The sequence below is a fragment of the Gekko japonicus genome, unplaced genomic scaffold (assembly GCF_001447785.1).
Source record: "Gekko japonicus isolate JY-2015 unplaced genomic scaffold, Gekko_japonicus_V1.1 scaffold300, whole genome shotgun sequence".
NCBI classification, from domain to species: domain Eukaryota; kingdom Metazoa; phylum Chordata; class Lepidosauria; order Squamata; family Gekkonidae; genus Gekko; species Gekko japonicus.
Window position 1 is genome coordinate 32248 of NW_015169179.1, and position 12101 is coordinate 44348.

General features: G+C 43.7%; 2 protein-coding genes across 8 annotated transcripts in view; both read left to right on the forward strand.

The window, feature by feature from the left end:
• The window catches only part of RNF168 (ring finger protein 168, E3 ubiquitin protein ligase), a 20735-nt gene extending 16968 nt beyond the window's left edge, over positions 1-3767 (forward strand). For all 6 annotated transcript variants that reach the window (XM_015416096.1, XM_015416095.1, XM_015416091.1 and 3 more), the window contains 2 exons: positions 1575-1662; positions 2267-3767. In XM_015416096.1, the coding sequence (XP_015271582.1) occupies positions 1575-1662; positions 2267-3316 (1138 nt within the window). In that variant the 3' untranslated portion in view covers positions 3317-3767. The remainder of the gene's footprint in view (positions 1-1574; positions 1663-2266) is intronic.
• A 4998-nt stretch (positions 3768-8765) lies between these two features.
• Positions 8766-12101, forward strand: part of UBXN7 (UBX domain protein 7) — a 47949-nt gene continuing 44613 nt past the window's right edge. For both annotated transcript variants that reach the window (XM_015416064.1, XM_015416065.1), the window contains exon 1: positions 8766-8861. In XM_015416064.1, the coding sequence (XP_015271550.1) occupies positions 8789-8861 (73 nt within the window). In that variant the 5' untranslated portion in view covers positions 8766-8788. The remainder of the gene's footprint in view (positions 8862-12101) is intronic.

Consider the following 12101-nt stretch of genomic DNA (forward strand, 5'->3'; position numbering starts at 1 on the left):
CCTGGCAACCCTAAACTGCTGCCAGGCCTAGGGTTTCCAACCTCTAAGTGGGGCCTGGAGCCCCCCCCCCCCAGAATTACAACTGAACTCAAGACAGCAGAGATCTGTCTCCCTGGAGAAAATGGCTGCTTTGGAGGGTGGACTCTGTGGCATTATACCCAGCTGAGGCCTCTCCCTTCCCCAAACCCAGCCCTCCTTACAGTCCACCTCAAAACCTCTAGGGATTCCCCAGGCTGGCACTGGCAGCCCTTGTCAGGCCTGGCCCCAAGGCTCCTTTCCCTCCCTCCCTCAGAGGCCAAAAGAAGCCAGGAAAGGGCCCTTCCCCCACCCTTTTACTGACAGCCAGTTGGAAGCCTCCCCCCCCCCGCCCTGAACGTTCTAATCTCTCTCTCACTGTTGATGCCTGGAGTTAGATCCCTGCAGAGGCCATTTCAAAAGGTATTGGGGGGGATTCAACCCTCCCTGAAGGGATTTTTTTACTTCTTGGATTTTTCTGCAGACACAGAAAGTATACTGACTATGTAGGAAAAGCTGTTGGGGGAGAGTGAGCTTCCTGTTAGTGGAAATAAGTACCCGCACAACATGCCCTCTGTTGGAATTAGATATATAGATAGTAATAATAAAGCTGCTGGATTATCTTGTTATCCAAGAAATCTGTTTCTCTTGCAATGGGGAAAAGCAATACAAACATACTAGTTTGGTTTAATTTCTGTATATAGTGCTCATGACTTTATATTTGCAACATTATAATACTTCTGCCATTGTAATTCTGCAATCTTAGGAAGCAGCATGGGAAGGATTTGGAGTTGCACTGAGCCAATGCAAAGTTATGAATGTAGATGGAAACTTTTTTGGTCCACGGAAATTCTCCATGGGATTAGAGCCCATATGTTGGACATAGTATTGTAATCTGTACATTTCCACAGATTCCATCAACTATGTCCTCAGTTATTTATTCTACCGAAGTATCCGTTCCCAGAATCTCTTGAAGCCCAGTTTCACAGTGAGAAACTTGCTCGAGTATCCTTTTTGAAGCTTGATGAGGGGCGGAGGGGGGGGATATGTGGCAAATGTTGCAATCTTTAGCAGTGTTTGAACCTTTTGATCTTACTTCATAGAAAACTGATTGTCATTTCTGTATTGGGGCTCTACCCGCTTAGATCACCATTCACCACCCCAAATCAGTCTTTAAATGTTTTAAAGTGCTTTAAGACTTTTGTTTTCTTGCTACAACAGATTGACATGGCTACCCCTGTGGATATACCATGCTGGTCCTTCAGCTAGAGTTCATATGTCATCTTTGTGCTTTCATTAGCCACACAGCTTAAATCACTGTTGCCTTGGAGGTTCTGGTGATGCCTATCTGTTTTGTTGGAAACCATCAACCTCCAAATAACTTTGTTGACTCATCAGTTTTCATTTATCAAATAACTATCTCAGAGGCGTGCCCCACCACCACAATGAAAGAAGTTTGCTGTGCTTAGGAACAAGAGTCCAAGTTAAAAACTATGCTGTTGGCTACATGTATATCACAGATTGTAAAAAAAAATGCTTGTCCCTTTTTTCTTTTTAAGGTATTTGTCTCCAAAATCTTGTACTCCTTCACCTTCAATGGTACTTTTCAACAAATTAGAGGAAGAAAGCAGTGGTTTTTCCCCTGAGGTAATCTATACTTATCTGTATTAATATATCACAGAGGTCCCCAGTGTAGTGCCTGTGGGTGCCATGGTGCCTGCTGATACCTTTCTTGGTGCCTGCAAAGTATGTTTAGAAAACAGTTGGGGCCAGGTGGGGCTTTTGCCCAGCTGGGCTTCTGATTGGTCGTTTAGATTTTTAAAAACACGGCTTTGGCAGCGGCTATCACCGCAGCACAATTATCTTCACTTATGTGACTGAAGGTAAGCAGTGGCTGTCATTCTGTGGTTGGCTCTGTCTTCTGCAGCAACTGTTTTGTGATTGCACCCACTATGTCGTGTCAGAATTCCAGCAATGCCCAAAGGCTCAAATAGGTTGGGGAATCCCTGCTATATCATATAAAATATTAGTAGTTTTGTATCCTTATGTTTATTTAGCATGACGGTGATTCTTTCCAAAACTCTGCATTTTAATTTTGAATTCAAGTTGTTGTGAATGTCTGCTTAATTTTCCACATAGTTACATAGTCCATACACCAACAGGAATTCCAATGCTTATTTTATACCTAAAAAAATGAGTGCACAGAGAATCTGATAGGGAAGAATAATGTATACTTTGTCTAAAATTTCAGGAAATCAGCAGTGCTAAAAACAGTTTTATATGTGGAGAAGAAGGGAGAGAAGATGAGATGCCCACACTGATTCCACAAATATCAATCAAGGACAGAGATAACAAAGATGATTTTTTAGAACCATTAAAGCCACAATTAAATATGTATACTAAAGATGAAACTACTACGCTCAGCTTGGATCTTACTTACCTTTCTACTTACCAAGGAAATGAACTTGCCAATGAACTTTCCCATGTTGCATGCAGGGATGACACTGAGCTAGTGAGTCCTTTTTCAAATAGAGAGCCAGCTGTTTCTAACTTTGAAAATAACAAGTTTGTAAGAAATATGCACTTGACAAAACCTGCAAAAGATGGCACTCTTCAGAAAACACTAATTTCTGTGATATCTGGTAACCAGCAGAACAGCAGCAGTGCAGACTGCAGCTTAGTGATGGAAAACAGTCCAGTTGGAAATATAAACCCTAGTGGATCTCTGATAGAAATCTCTTTAGCAAAGAGAAAATGTCAAGAATCATCCCCTGAAGCAGCAGTCAATTCACACTTGAAGGATAAAAGGAGAAGAACTTTCTGTCATACTGCTGAAGAGGAGGAAGAAGAGATGAATGAGATACAACAGCAGACGAGTTTGGAGCAGAAATTTTATGAAAGGTTTAAGCAAGAACAGGAGGATAGACTTCTGGCTCTGAAGCTTCAGAAGGAAATGGACAAAGAAGAGAAGACTCCAAATCGCAAAAAAGGCTCTCCAGATGAGTACCATTTGCGCCCTAAAACATCTCAGTCAGGATCTGCATCTCCAGTTTCTTGCAAGCTATTGCAGAACTCACAGCCTCCAAACAAGAAGACTGAAGCAGATCAACGCAAACATCGTAGAAGCTCCCCAAATGAGAACAGTAAGCTTTCTAATAAACGCCAACCAAAGTCACCTGGTATAAAAGGAGGAAAAGTTTTGAACTGTGTACTCAACAGTTCAGACTCAAAGGAGGCAGAACTGCTGCCAAACAAGCAAAAAACTATCCTTCAGATGTTTAAGAGGTCTGCTGCAAAGTAGAGGACATATGAAGACTCTGTGGCATTGATGGGAATGAATTCTCTGTTTAAAATCTAACTGGATTAAGCAATTGTGGAGGGATTAAGCACTTTCAGAACTAACACTCATTGGCTCGGAACAAACTGTACCTGGGTTTTATTCCTATTTGCTTTTACTGCCTTTTGTGTTATCAGAGTACTTTAACTCACAAGTGTGGTAACAGGTTATTTGGACTGTCAGGAGACCAGGGTATGTATTACCTCATGGTAAACTGTTTTATGTTAGAATAAATTGCCAAAGCAACTTCTGATTCTCTCTTCTCCTCATTCTCCATGCACAAGAGTAGTAAGTAAATAAGTGGAAAAGGTTAAATTGGACTGAAAGATTATACTTGGAGGTAGTACACCTGTGCCCCTGCTCTTGTTGATTAGTTTCCACCTTCATGTTCACAAGCAGTTTAATAAGTGGATATCTTCACACCTTCCCTAATGAATAGATGCCATTAACATAATGCATTAAAATAGATTTGAAATTTTGTGAGAAAATCCTCTGTAAATAGATTTTTGTGTGATTCTGTCAAAAAATTAAACCATTGCTACATTTTGAAGTAATGTATGGTAGACAAGCCAGCAGAAAGACACAGCATAAATGTTTGAATTTTGTTTCTTAGCACAATGCTGAGAGCGTTGTATCTATAATGTTATCGTCACACATAACCAAGTAATCCAGTCTTTTAGTACTTCTACTTCTGGTGCACTGGTCCTTTTACACAGACCATGACTAAAAATTCCATTGTAGAAAGATGCATAGCACAAACTTTGCACATTGAACAATGCATGTAATATGTCTGTGGTATGTCATCTGAATCCTGTAGACCAACTTCTTTGTCTCGGTATCTCTTTCCCGCACTTCGAGCATAATATAATTTCCGCCCTAAATGTTAAGAGACCCAGCTGTGGACGTCTTAGTTTGCTGGTAAGAAACAAGTACCCAGACATTTAACCCAGACAAAGCAAACACTCTTATAATCAGTTGCAGTGGTCTCTGTTTTTATCATTCATTTTTCTCCAGAAAGACATATTTTTACCATGTTATTCTGCCTACTTATGTCTTCACTTAAACCCAAGTTCTTGGAATTCTATTTCAACTGTATTGACTCTGGAACTGTTTGTTATTAATGGTCCAGTGATTTTTAAACCTTATTTTTGTAGCTTGCTGCTGGCAAGGAAACAGCACAAAGAAAGGCTACAAGGTTTTATTATTCTGTCCTTTTTACAGCCTGTGCTTTGCTTTCTCTTACATCTTTTCTCTTCCCGCTGTAGTTTTTTTCAGTATTAGAAGGGTCTAGTCAGCTCTACAACAGACCCCGTAACAGGACAAACTTCTGAACACCATCTTAAAATCTTTAATTAAAAAAAAAAATTGCTGAACCAATAACCATTTAAAAATATCCAATAAAGACTTGAGTATGTTGCAGTGTGTACTACAAAGCTGATGGTGGTTGGGGTTTAAGACTTGCACAGATGAACTTGACCTGTAGTTCTAGTGCTGAAAGATGCTTATGGATGAGTTATTTCCGATTCATGTTGAGTTTGTTCTAATTGTTTAATGCAAGTAAACATAAGTGGAGATCAATGTTCCCTCTAAGCTGTAGAGTCCTGTGAGCAAAAATTCTACTTTGTGAGCTACCGGCATTAAAGTTGTGAGCAGGCGATTTGGCTCCTGCATAAATCAGTTTGCTCTGGAGCCCTCCTTCCTGAGCGAAGACAAAAATGTGTGAGCCGGAGGCTAAGAAACTGTGAGCTGGCTCACACGAACTCAGCTTAGAGGGAACACTGCTAATGCTCCCTGTAAGCTGTTGAGTCTTGTGAGCAAAAATTCTACTTTGTGAGCTGCTGGCATTCAAGTTGTGAGCAGGCGATTTGGCCACTGCATAAATCACTTTGCTCTGGAGCCCTCCTTCCTGAGCTAAGACAAGAATGTGTGAGCCGGAGGCAACGAAACTGTGAGCTAGCTCACACTAACTCAGCTTAGAGGGAACACTGCCTGTGAGCAATACTCCCTGTAAGCTGTGCAGTCTTGTTAGCAAACATTCTACTTTGTGAGCTACTGGCATTAAAGTTGTGAGCCAGCGATTGGGCTGCTGCAAAACCTAGTTGGCTCTGGAGCCCTTCCTGACCTAAGACAAAAATGTGTGAGCTGGAGGCTACAAAACTGTGAGCTACCTCACACTAACTCAGCTTAGAGGGAACACTGCCTGTGAGCAATGCTCCCTATAAGCTGTGGGATCTTGTGAGCAAAAATTCTACTTTGTGAGCTCCTGGCATTAAAGTCGTGAGTGAGCGATTTGGCTCCTGCATAAATCGGTTTGCTCTGGAGCTGTCCTTCCTGAGCTAAGACAAGAATGTGTGAGCTGGAGGCTAAAAAACTGTGAGCTAGCTCACACTAACTCAGCTTAGAGGGAACACTGCCTGTGAGCAATGCTCCCTGTAAGCTGTGGAGTCTTGTGAGCAAAAAGTCTACTTTGGGAGCTGCTGGCATTAAAGTTGTGAGCGAGCGACTGGGCTCCTGCATAAGTTAGTTTGTTCTGGAGCCGTCCTTCCTGAGCGAAGACAAAAAATGTGTGAGCTGGAGGCTGAAAAACTGTGAGCTAGCTCACGCTAACTCAGCTTAGAGGGAACACTGGTGGAGATATATTTAAACTGTATAGTTGTTAAGTGCAAGAACACGCTGAATGCCAAATACCTCAAACTGTACAGGCTTTGTGGTGCATACTTACCCGAGACAAGGTTGTCTGTATGTTGTTGAAAGAATAATGAGGTAACCAGCAGCCACTCTTATAGCTCTCCCTAAAATATGTGCTCATCATACTTTAGTAGTGACTGCTGAGAGGAAATGCCAGAACTGTTGTAAACACTAGAGCTGTACTTATTGGCCTGCTCCTTGGGAGGAAAGCGATGGCGAACCTAAACAGCATGATAAAAAGCAGAGACATCACCCTGCCAACAAAAGTCCGCATGGTCAAAGCAATGGTATTCCCAGTAGTCATGTGTGGCTGCGAGAGTTGGACTATAAGGAAGGCCGAGCGCCGAAGAATAGATTCTTTTGAACTATAGTGCTGGAGAAGACTCTTGAGAGTCCCTTGGACTGCAAGAAGATCAAATCAGTCAATCCTAAAAGAAATCAACCCTGACTGTTCCCTGGAAGGCCAGATAATGAAACTGAAGCTCAAATACTTTGGCCACCAAATGAGAAGGGAGCACTCACTAGAGAAGACCCTGATGCTGGGAAAGATTGAAGGTCAAAGAAGACGGGGACGGCAAAGGATGAGATGGTTGGACAGTGTCATCGACGCAACGAACATGAAATTGAGCCAACTTCAGAGGACAGCGGAAGACAGGAGGGCCTGGCGGGAGCTGGTCCATGGGGTCGCGAAGAGTCGGACTCGACTGTGCGACTGAACAACAACTTATTGGTCTCCTTCAGATTTCTTTCAACAAACAATTTTATTTAATTATATGCTGTTTGTCTCCCCAAAGGTGACCCAAAGTAGGTTACAGCTTCTCTTCTCCATTTTATTCTGACAACAACCCTCTGAGGTAGGTTTATTTAAAATACTTACACACTGCCTTTCCTTTGTGTCTCAAAGCTGAGAGAGACTGACTCATCTAAAGTAATACAAGATGCTTCCATGGCAGAACGGGGATTCAAACCCAGGTCTCTCAGATTTTAGTCCAGCACTAACCACTATACTAAGCTTGCTCTTACCTCCATCACCACTAATGGTGTTTAGTTGGAGTGAAATTCTGCGCTATTCTTGACTAGAAACTCTTCTATAATTCTGATTACTATATTGTACTTCCATATAATCCATTATTGATTGCGGGAAGGGCAGGATATAAATTGAAATAATAAAATTACCAAGTAGGGTTTATAAATTTCTTTCCAGACAATTTGGCAGGCACTGCATTTGTGTAGCAGCAGCAACTTTAACTACTAAAGCCTTTGTATTTATCCCATTTGTATTTCCATTCTCCAGCCATTACACATATCTGCCATAACTTCTTGTATCTTCTAGGATAACTGAGAGAGGTTTGTGGTTACCCTCAGTTACCCCTATGATGTTTTAAAATTCCCTTTACAATTTTCTGTTCACTTGGGTCTGTGGATTTGTTCCATTTCAATTCCTAAAGGGCTAGAATAAGATTTTAAAGATTTATATGGAGTCTGACAGTTTTCTAGGTCATATTTTGATAATAAATAAAACCTTCAGACAATTTAAACTAACACATGGTTACTTTCAAGGATTAATTTTTGACACTTCAATATTCAGTTATTGACAACTCACAAGTGGGGATAGGTTGTGTCAAAATTGTGGAGATATAATTTTAATTTTGTTAACATACTGGTGGAATACCCAGATGCTACCAGAATGATGTAGCCATTGCATATAACTGAAGTTGAGTGTGTGCTAAGTCTTTGTGCCATTCATATGAGAAAGGCAGGCATGCATTTCAAGAAGCAAAGAATATGTGTTTGTTGAGAGACAGAGGAGCCAGAAAAAGCAGCACCTCAAATGTAATCAGCTTGGGTAAAGGAAGCACTGTTTTAAGTGGAATGGAAGGAAAAAGCCATACCATTCTGGGCCATTCCTTGGCTCCCCTGAACCGCACCGTCATTTTGCAACAAAGCAAAACCAAGTCCCAGTGGTACCTTAAAGACTAACAATATTTATTCCAGGGGGATTTCCAGTGAGCACTGAGACAGAGGCTCAGAGCTCCAGAGAGCCTGACTTCGGTCTCACCATAGCTTATAATGGAATAAATGTTTGTGTTCAAGGTGCCACTGGACTTCTGTTTATTTTGCTTTGCCACAGTACAGTAACACGGCTACCTCGCAGTCCTTTCGTAGCTTCGGAAGCCTCAATATATTCTCTAGTGTCCGCACATGTTGGTAATGCGTTTCCAACCCCGTGCTTGTCTGTCTAATGGATTTCAGTGGGCATGCATCTGTATATATTGCATCGTGCGTATCTTTCACCGGCTTCGTGCGATGTTTCAAAGTAAGTGTGACTATACGGTCGTAACGAGACCAGCCTGAGAGCTCTGCTCGGTCCTCCCCAATACGTTGTTTCGATTTCGCGGCCCCAAGCGTTGACTGGAAGCGTCTCCTATTAGCGTCTTCATTTCTATAATGTACGTCTCGGTAGCGGCTCCGATTACCGGGAGCAGCCGCTACTGGTCCCCAGAATTTCTTTCCCAGCTAGGTTCCTTCCGCCGCTTCCGGCTGTCCACGTTTTAATGCAAAAGCTCCACCTGCCTCTAGGGGGCCTCAGTCAGAAAAGCAGATCCTTCTCTGTCTCTTTCGCCGGATTCCAATAAAGCTTGATATTGAAATTGAAGGCGAGCAAAAGGAAATTGGGATGCGGTAGCTCTGCGCCTGCGCAGTGGAGCCGGCAGGTGGCGGGTGTTGTTCGGTGGTGGTGGCGGCAAGATGGCGGCGCCCGGGGGCTCCGCCGCCTCTTCGGCGCTGAAGGGGTTAATCCAGCAATTCATCGCCATCACGGGTGAGGCGCGCGAAAGCCCGGAATAAACCCGGAGGAGCTGAGGCTGCTTCAGTCGCGGGGTGGAATGAAAACCTAGTGGGAGATCGGGAAGAGAGGAGAGGGAGTTGGTGGGAGGCAGAAGGGAGAACTCCAGCAGCAGGGGGGGGGGGGGGGGGAGGGGCGCAGATTAGGAGGTGCTGTAGAGAGCCGACGTAGAAGGAATGGAGTCCAAGGCAGCGACTGCTGGACACCTTGTCAAGGGACGTCTGCTGGCCAAGGAGGAGTTCAGGGGAAGTTCCTTTGTGGCGGATGGAGAAGAATGGGGTGGGGACGCCTATGTGTTGGGCAGAGAACGAACTGAAGGGACTGCAGTGTGAGACTCTCCAGAAGGGCCTTCATTGTTGCCTCTGGTAGATTGATGTAGATCAGTCACTGGAGACGGCCATCTGTTTCCTTCCCCGAACTCTGCGTAAGGGGGGGGGGGCATAACCGCCCTCGTGTTTGCAAACGAAACGTAGGTTAACTTTTGAAATTACTACCATGTAGATCAGCAGTTCATTTTTTAATAGGCCGGATAGCTGTTATTAGTGTGAGCTGTACTTAGGGTTGCCAACTCAGTGCTGGGGAATTCCTGGAGGGAAAAACCGCCTGAATTATTATACGGTATTATGTATAGTATAGCCAGATCTTAAGATTGTCTGGCAACCTGAAGTTCTAGCTCTTTTTTGTGGCAAGCTAGTCTTATTTGGGGGGCTGGTTTCATGTGGAGGAGTGTGGAATCGAACCTGGCTCTTAACCACTATACCACCTACACCATGCTGGCTCCTATTCCTGGATATTTAGGGGTGGAGCCAGGGGATGGTGTAGTTTGGGGAGGGGAGAGGCCTCAGCAGGGTGTAATGCCACACAGCCCACCCCTCCAAAGTAACCATTTTATCCAGGGGAGCTAATCGCTATGATTTTGAAATCTCCAGGCTGTACCTGGAGGTTGGCAACCCTAGGTACTGTTTTGAAAAGCAGCTGGTAATGGGGACCTGGTTTACCTTGCAAGCATGTTACCATGGTGTAGTCTGTGCTGTGTATGTATATACCCATGTGCTGGGCCCAGATAAATAATGGTTGGGCTCTTCCTCAATAAATTTGTAAAACTGGGGCTTTCGGTCGACGGAATAGCAATAGCGAACGCTCTCCTCACAACGGAGGAGGGCGAATCGCACACCAGTGGCCTGGAGGGGTGCCACCTCAAGTGACACCCCCGCGGAGCCTTTGCGATAGGCTCCAGGCAAGGGGGCTTTTGAGGGGTATCCTCTTCAATGGCGTAATGCCGGAGAATTGAGGCTCCCCTCCGCCCCGATGGTTCAGTCGCTGAGTGGCCTTTGGGCATAAGCTGGACTGACCGAGACAAGCGCTGGAGATCGAGCGGAATGGCGTAAAACCGAGCGTGGTCAGATAAACTGGCCAACAATGAACGTGAGTTCTGAATAAAAACGGACTGGTTTGAAAAGCGATCCCCCCCCACACGATTGGAAAAAGAGATTGCAAAGAGGGACTCTTTTGCGAATGAATGGTTAAGACACAAAGGGGGGAGAGGGGAGGAAGTAAACCGAAAGTGTTTTGAGAGACTTATCTGAATTGTGAAGTCATTTGGCGAGTTTTCCAAGTTGCGGGGAAGCAGCAGAAACTGTAAACAAAACAGGAAATATGGAGGCCCAGCAGAGATAGTTTAAAACGAAGCCGGGCGGGCAGAGTCCAAGACCGGAAGAGGGAGCAGATGTCCTCAAACTCCTGGTGGATATGTTCAAGCCGGTGATGGAACAACTCAATGGTATTAACCAGCAAATGACTGTGATGAATAAAAACTTTGTGGCACAGCAGCTTCAGCTGAATGAGACGGAGAAAAAAGTGGAGCAGGCAAACGAGAAAATTAAAGAGATTGACACCACAAGTAAGAAGTTGAAGAAAAGGATGGGAGAGGTAGAAATGAAGCAGAATTGCCAAGAGAATCGAGTCTTGCAGCTTCAGATGGAAAAAGCTAACATGATTCTCAGGTTTCAGGGGGTTCCTGAAATGGATCGGGAAGACTTGAAGAGGGTGCTCAGTGAGATCATCGCTCCAGTAGTAGGCTTAACAGCGGATGAACTGGTAAACAAAATGGAGACAGCCTATAGGGCTTACTCCAACTATATTAAAAAAAATAGCCTACCGGGAGAAATAGTGGTCAAGTTTTCAAGAAGACAAACCAGAGATGCCATTTTAAAAGCAACATCAGCAAGTCCACTGAAAATGGGAAATGTAACCATTAAAACTTTAAAGGGCATTCCATTTGAAATTAGACAAAAGAGGAAAAATTACAAGGAATTAATTTATTTTCTTCAAACTAACGGAATATCGTATAGATGGGCGGTTCCGGAAGGTGTCATCTTTAAGATCAACGATAGAAAATAGACTCCACTTTTAAAGCTAAATAATTTTTGAAACGTCAGCTGGGGACAGATGAGGAGTCTAAAGAGGGAGAATCGAAGTCGAGTGACTCTGCTATCTTGGGAACGGAAGAGGATTCTGCGGCAGAAAAGGGTGCAGGACCTGCCAGAGTGGTATACGATTTTAGAGACAGAAAGCCAAAGTAAAGGCAGAAGGACTTGGAAAATGGCCTTTTGAAGCAAAGAAGAAGAAGATGATCAGAGACTTCTCTCATAACTAACAAAATAACATACAAGAAGCAAATTGTTATAAGCAAGAACTCAACAAATATATTGTGATAATAAAACTAATGGTACTAACATATTTACTAACAGTGGAAAGATCTCCTCTCTTGGAGATAAATAAATAAATAGTCTAGTGTGGTTTGCTTTTCTTTATCCCTAGTTGTAGTCCCTCCCCTATATTTCTTTGTAGTTTGTAATATACACAAAATAAAAAATAACCCTACGGGGATTTTAAAAAAATAAATAAATTTGTAAAACCTTTTAAAAGCTAATAAGGCTTCGCGGCCGAGGGGGGGATCCGCACAAGCGGAGACCCGGACGAGCCCCAGAAGGGGCTCCGACTCGGGGCGCGCGAGGGGCAAAGCCTTTTTCTCGACCGGAAGGTCGGAAATTGAGGCTCCCCTCATGCCCTAATGAACCTCGCCACGTTCGCGGCCCCGCACGGTGCTTAGCGGAGCCGCCAGACGCCACCTGAGTGATGAAGCGAAAAATCGATGAACTGAAAAGGAGCGGCTGAAACTGTGAGTTGTCAATCGAGATAATGAAAAGAAGCTAA